Raw genomic sequence first — 6,945 nt, forward strand, 5'->3', positions numbered from 1 at the left:
GAGAGGCATTTGAACTGAGGCCTGAGGCATGAACAGGAATGGCCAGTGAGATAGGGCAGCAGGACAAAAAGCCATCTTCTTATGCATTTATGACACTACTGGCAGAACTGCAATAACCAAGCAGATTTATAGAGGAAATTCCTAGCCTTTCTCTAGTCTAAGAAGGGTACCCAGAGAGCAGCACAGACCTCATCAATGATTTGGAGGGCCTGGTCAGGAGGGGTACTTGATGGATGACACTCATCAGCTGTGTGACTTTGGGCTAGTGACTTAATCACCGTGAACTTCAGCTTCTTTCCTTAAACACTAGTTTGAGTAGCACCTGCCCTATTCATTTCACCAGATTGTGAGAATAAATTGAAGTAATGTGTGTAAAGACAGTTTACAAACTACAATATAGATGCACAGGTTAGAGGGAATTTTTTCATTGTTTAATGAAAGTTTAGACAAGAAAACTCTTGGAATTGAAAGCTAGAAAAAAACATACTATACAACAAGTGGGGAAATTTATGTACATCCCAAATTATGGAAATCTCCAAAACATATTTCCTATTAATATTTAGGATTTACTATATGATACATCCTTGACCTTCACTACAACTCTTACTATGAGATGACACTTAATGAAGCTATCAAAACAGCCATACTCTTAAAAATAAAATATTTTTGTATTATAGGCTGATCTTTTGACTCTAGTGGTATTCCAAAAACAAAAACAAAAAAAAATCACATGAGCTTCCTTTACGTAACACATGATTGGTAGCTAAACATGTTTTCAAGTGATATGCTTTATAAATGCAACATGAAATCATCTTGTAATTGCTGAGCTTGAAAATACGCGTGATGCTATTCCTAATGACATACGGATGACACTGTATGTTTAGTAATAAATTACTATACAGAGTGGCTCAGTCAGGGTGTACAAAAGCTACTGGGAGGGTAATTTATTTTCTGTGGGGTTTTGCTTCTTCATCATAGAAAAATTTTAAATTAGAGCATGTATGTATATACCATAGAACAACCTCCTTTAAATTACAAAGTTATCACATTAAATTTTGATACAATCAGCATTTCAGTAAAAATAAGTGTGGATATTCGAAAACCTATTATTAGATGAAAATTCAAAACTATGGGATGAGGAAAATGCAATCAAAGGCATAACATTTATAGACTACAGTTCCTGGCCTAAAGCACTGCATAGGCACATAACCTGTAAAAAAGGATGTGAGAATGCCTAGATTCCATTTTAGAAAGAAGAAACTGGTGTTCAGAGAAATTAAACATATATCCAAATATCTTATGGCTAATAAATGCCACACAAACAATGAAACATATGTTTGACTTAATCATCTTTTTTATGGTAGAGAAATATTGAGTGCAAATTATGTGCCGAACACGTATTCAGACCTGGATTTTCAGGGAATATAGATAGTTTCTGCCCTTATGAAAGGGTGTCCAGGGATCTGAGTGGAAAGGATTAGAAGCAATGCAATCTTGATAGAAGACCTTTTCAATAACCCAGGGGTATTGTGTCCTGGAAGTGAGTATGGGCAGTAGTGTTGAAAAGCAAAGTGTCTATTCTAGGGAATGATGTGAAGTAGAATTGATAATTTTGAATTTCAAGGGTGATAGAAAAAGAAAGAAACCGAGGGAAAAGAAAACAATTGGAACAGAGATTTATTTTCTTTATGCTTATTTTTAGGGATGAAACATAGCAGAGTGATCAGATAAGGCCAGTGACTGATGGCAGAAAAAATAGGAAGATTTCTCGACTGAAGGAAAAATGTCTCATAATAAAGATTATCAGAAAATGAAATTGGCAGCTTTGTGGAAATCCCTGTTGAAGGCATTTAATAAACTGCTGGATCACCACTCATTCCTTTGTTGTGAAATTCGAGTACCCAGGAGAATAATTGATCTTCCTGAGTATATATTCTGTTCCAACTTGGATTTTGTGGCTGTTACAGTAGAGTCAACCTGATTCTGAAAATAGTGATTTAAATGAAACCTAGACAAGTAAGATAAGTTAAAAATAAACAAACAAACAAGAAACAAGAAAAAACCCACTTTTTTGGACTGTATGTTTGGTGATCGAAGGGTGAGATGCTGGGCATGAAGTGAGAAGAAAGGGTTAGTTTCACTTAGACACCTGTAGTTTTAGAAGCCTACTTACAGATGTATAGCTATAAGTCAGGGTTTCTAGACCTCAGTACTCTTTGCTGTTGGGGAGTACCCTATGCCTTGTCAGATTAGCTACTTCCCTGGTTTCTACTACTAGATGCCAGTAATGCCAGTAACTTCTCCTGCTCTCCCAAGTCGTGACAATTGAAATGTCTCCGGACATTATTAGGTGTCTCTGAGAGGGCAAAAACACCCATCACTGAGAACCACTGATATGGATGTGCACCAGCTCCATTGTGTCTGTTTTACTTGTAGTGTGGAAAGAAATGAGCCCTAAAGTAGGGGCAGTAAAAAGGTAGGTTGATCCTAAGAGGAACACAGATCATGCTGTGGGGGAGCCACTTTATTCGTGCAGATGCTTGTCCCTGAGACAAAAACCATATGTGATCTCTCTTTGAAAACTTTCAATCCCAAGACAACATCTTTCCTATGGCATGAATCCAGTTAGTGTTTGTGGAATTCAACTGAGTTGTTCAATGGATGCCTAGAAAGCAAGCAACCAACAAAAATGTTCAAGTACATATTATAATTTAAAAACTGAAACTGGAGATGAGGAAACCAAATGTAGAAAAAGCACAGATTCTTTGTGAATCAGTGAAATCTTTGTGAATCTTTGTGAATTCAGTGAAAACTGAATGCATTTTAGTTAGAAGAGAGGAAGCAGGTAAATGGATTTGTGGTTTTCTTCTTTGGATTAAACCTGGTGTTAGAACTTAAGGAGTAGACCTTAGGAATACAAGGATACAGGAAAGCTGGGAAGCACTGTTTTTTTTTGTTGTTGTTGTTTGTTTGTTTGTTTTTTTTTTTGAGACGGAGTCTTGCTCTGTCGCCCAGGCTGGAGTGCCGTGGTGCAGTCTCGGCTCACTGCAAGCTCCGCCTCCCAGGTTCACGCCATTCTCCTGCCTCAGCCTCTCCGAGTAGCTGGGACTACAGGCGCCCGCCACCACGCCCGGCTAATTTTTTGTATTTTTAGTAGAGACGGGGTTTCACCGTGGTCTGGATCTCCTGACCTCGTGATCCGCCCGCCCCGGTCTCCCAAAGTGCTGGGATTACAAGTGTGAGCCACCGCGCCCGGCCAGCACTGTTGATTAAGATACCAAGGCACTGGAAGCCCTGACATTGTTTTCCTCTCTCTCCACATCTAGGTTTGCTTCAAGAACCAGTTAGCTTCAGAGTTTATAAATATTCTCTTAAATGAAGTTCATAGTGTCTCAGTGTTAGTTCTTCCGGTATGGTCATGTGAACGGGAGTGCAAAAGGAAGTGAAGAGCAGGAGCTTGCATATTTACTTAATTCCAACGGGACAATACTGCACACAGAATGTTATTGGCAGCTGTTTGCCCCATGGAAGAACCAAGGAGAGAGGGAAATCTCAGGTCAAGGCAAGCTGCTCAATTCTGCATAGCATCTCATTTCTGCTAAGTTCTGTATCTTTCCTGTAACACCAATAACTAGGAGCAGGTGTCTGTGTGATCACTTCCCACTAATCTAACTCACCTGGATTATTACAAGGACCATCAGTCATTATAAATGTCTAAAGAACCCTGATAAATGACATGGAATCTACTCTTAATCTGTATTATAGATGGATAAATGTTTCAATCCTTTAGTGATAGGAATGCAAAGTTGAAGTTTATTGAAAAATATTTTTTCCCATGAATCCTTTGCTTATCTAAGTACTTTCAGTATACCAGATGGATATTCTGTATCCTGCAAGTGGAGAGATAAGTTGCTTGCTCATGTAAATTTGCAGTTGAGGTAATGGATGGTAACATATATATAGTTTTATACATGAATACACACATATATACATATATAACAGATACATAAGTAACAGGTCCAAGCACTAATTACAGGTATCCTCTTGCAGAATCACCATGGTCCTGCTAGGGCTATAAAGATAAAATTTTTAAAAATATTAGAGAAAATAAAGATGCCGTACACATTAGACAATTTTGGAATGTCACATAAATTTTATGGCTGAACACCAATTCCTGAATTCTGACCATGTTTTCAGCCTCAGTAGAAAAAATTTTCTTTGTGGCATCAATATCATTTGCTACAGTCATACCTAGACTAGACCCAAATTGAAGCTACAGTCATACCTGACTCCTATTGACTCTTAAGTTCGTCTTATGTAAAATGTGGATTGGGTCTCAGGTTTGCCTGGAATTTCTACTGTGAAACGTTTATTCTGTTTCCTCAAGAATATCATGCTTTTATTAGTAAACAAGATAAAGTTTCAACAAAGCATGACAAATCTATTAATTCGTCTGCATATAGGAGCAAACAAGAGGATCTACTTGTGAAGTAGAATTTATAGTTTTGAATTTCAAGAATGAAAAAACAGAAGAAACTGGAGGAAAAGAAAAAATTGAGACAGAGACCTATTTTCTTTATGCTTTTTTAAGGGATGAAACATAGCAGAGAGATCAGATGAGACGAGTGACAGATAGCAGAAAAAAAGGGAAAGATATCCAACTGAAGGGAAAATGTAATCCACAGTAGCAATGAAGAAAGGCATCCTGAATAAAGTGATTCCAGATCTGAGTTTTGATGTATAAACAGAAGGTTTTTTTGGTTGATAATTGAGGGTGATGAGAAAAATACTAATGGCAGAAAAAATGATACTCATTTTCCTCTTTCGAATCTTGAAAAGGTAAGTGTGATAGAGAGGATTATTGGGAAGAAAGAGGGCACCTTGGATTTCAAAATCACAATGAACATTTTTGTAGAAGATTGAGAACTTGTAATAAGTGGGTAATTGAGAATTTTGAATGAGTAGTGTGAAGTGCGTGTATGGAAAGGGGACAGAATTTATTTTTGTGCTACTTTATATCATGGAAGTGTTGTTAATGGTGGGCTTTTGCTGTCAGTAACCTAAAATTGTCCACTATCCCTTAGCTTCTGAAGTAAATGTCCAAGGAATAGTAGTGAAAGGAGAAGAAAAATGGTTTATTAAATTCTAGGAATGTATCCATATTTCATCATGTAAAACTTTGATGAAATCTGTATTGGAGGAAAGAACTGAGTTTCTGGTCAAATGAATTTTTTTGCTTCCTTATCCAAATGAAGCTGTTTAGGTTTTAAAAGGCTCCTCAATGACAATTACTTATATAGCTGAAGAAAGCTGGAGACAAAAGGAGGGCTTCTCTGCCTCCCCAGGGTCTTGGTTTGCCTGGTGGATGGAAGGAAAATGTAAGAAGCACTCGCAGATAGCATACAGTCTGGCTTTGAATGATCAGATGTGAATGTGTTTCTTGGGATTTGAGGGAGGTTGGACAAGGGGTAGGTGTGGAAGTGCAGAGGGAGTTGGAGAAAGAAGTCTGGCAAGAAGTTATAATGACTCAGGAAAAGAGATAGGAGTGTCTCCTTCCCTATGGGTAGAGGTAGACATTTTAGGAAAAAAGAGAGAGGAAAAAAAGGATAAAATTTTGTTATGATCCTCCAAAAACTTGTTATGTAAGACATATACTTACTGATAGGAGATTTTGAAAATTAGTATCAGCTTTATATTTGGGCACATGATTTCATTGAGACAGTTCTTTGGCAGAGCAGATTAAAATGATGCTCCTGAAATGAAACTAGAGTCTCCAAAATAATTGGCTCATTTTAAGCAAAATATTATTGATGGTCAACAGTGACTGGCACATAGTAATTGTTTAAATATTTGTTGGCTAAGTCAGGGAATGAGTGATATGCTTTGGCAATTACTGACAGTATATAAAGGTCTCAGGGAAGTAGAAGACATCCACATCTCAGAAGCATCTTCTTGAAAGCCATCTCAATTCTCTCCTCTTGACAACATGTGTTGCAACTACTATGGCAACTCCTGTGGCTATGGCTCCAGCTGTGGCTGTGGCTATGGCTCCGGTTATGGCTGTGGCTATGGCTCTGGTTATGGCTGTGGCTATGGCTCTGGCTATGGCTGTGGCTATGGCTCCGGCTATGGCTGTGGCTATGGCTCCGGCTATGGCTGTGGCTATGGCTCTGGTTATGGCTGTGGCTATGGAACTGGCTATGGCTGTGGGTATGGCTGTGGGTTTGACTCCCGTTATGGCTGTGGTTATGGAACTGGCTATGGCTGTGGATACGGCTCTGGCTCTGGCTACTGTGGCTACTGGCCATTCTGCTTTAGAAGATGCTATTCTTCCTGCTAAAACATCACTGTCAGAGGACCATTTGCTTCCAAAATGACGCGTCTGAAGATAATGCTGATTCAAGGATTCATACTCCAAGATTTCTATATCCAAGAATTACATGCTTGACAGTCTTGGACCTCTAGCCTCACATTTCTTTGAATGAAATCATGGCCATAGGATCCATGGTGTCATCTGACTGTTTTCCAAATGTTATCTTTTGCTCCCTTAATCTCTGATTCTCTGTTATGACTGTGTTAATGATCATAACATCTACAGTTGCGGAAGTCAGTAATTTGTAATAAAAATGGTTCTTTATTCCTAAAAATCTTTGTTGTACTTGCTTGTGAATTATTCTTTTCTTGGGGTGTTTTGGTATCTCTTACTTTATGTTTCTATGTTGTGACTATTCCCAAATAAACACGTTTCATTGGTACTAACAAGTTTTTCTAATTTTTTTTTGTTTCAGACATGCTATTGACTTACATTTTTGTCTTATATTTCTATGACCTTTTCAAAGATTGGGTGGGCTATTTCTAAGCCCCTCATCCTAATTGTGCTTTCCATTCTGCTTGGTCTGTGCCTGTGACATACTAGATGTCACATATTTTAAATATAATCCTTGA

At 38.2% G+C, this 6,945-nt stretch overlaps 1 protein-coding gene across 2 annotated transcripts; it reads left to right on the forward strand.

The window, feature by feature from the left end:
* Positions 1–5,986: 5,986 nt before the first annotated feature.
* Positions 5,987–6,456, forward strand: LOC116482623 (keratin-associated protein 21-1). Of its 2 annotated transcripts, XM_032176250.1 has the most exons (2): positions 5,987–6,063; positions 6,178–6,456. In XM_032176250.1, the coding sequence occupies exons 1-2, from the start codon at positions 5,987–5,989 to the stop codon at positions 6,338–6,340; spliced, it is 240 nt and encodes a 79-aa protein (XP_032032141.1). In that variant the 3' UTR covers positions 6,341–6,456. The 2 variants fall into 2 exon arrangements, with proteins under 2 accessions (XP_032032141.1, XP_032032140.1); XM_032176249.1 differs by having other exon boundaries at positions 5,987–6,456.
* The last annotated feature ends 489 nt before the right edge of the window (positions 6,457–6,945 follow it).

Source organism: Hylobates moloch, unplaced genomic scaffold (assembly GCF_009828535.3).
Source record: "Hylobates moloch isolate HMO894 unplaced genomic scaffold, HMol_V3 SCAFFOLD_14, whole genome shotgun sequence".
Classification (NCBI taxonomy): Eukaryota; Metazoa; Chordata; class Mammalia; order Primates; family Hylobatidae; genus Hylobates; species Hylobates moloch.

Coding starts and splice junctions, on each gene's coding strand:
- LOC116482623 (XM_032176249.1), top strand. CDS start 5,987: ATGTGTTGCAACTACTATGGCAACTCCTGTGGCTATGGCTCCAGCTGT.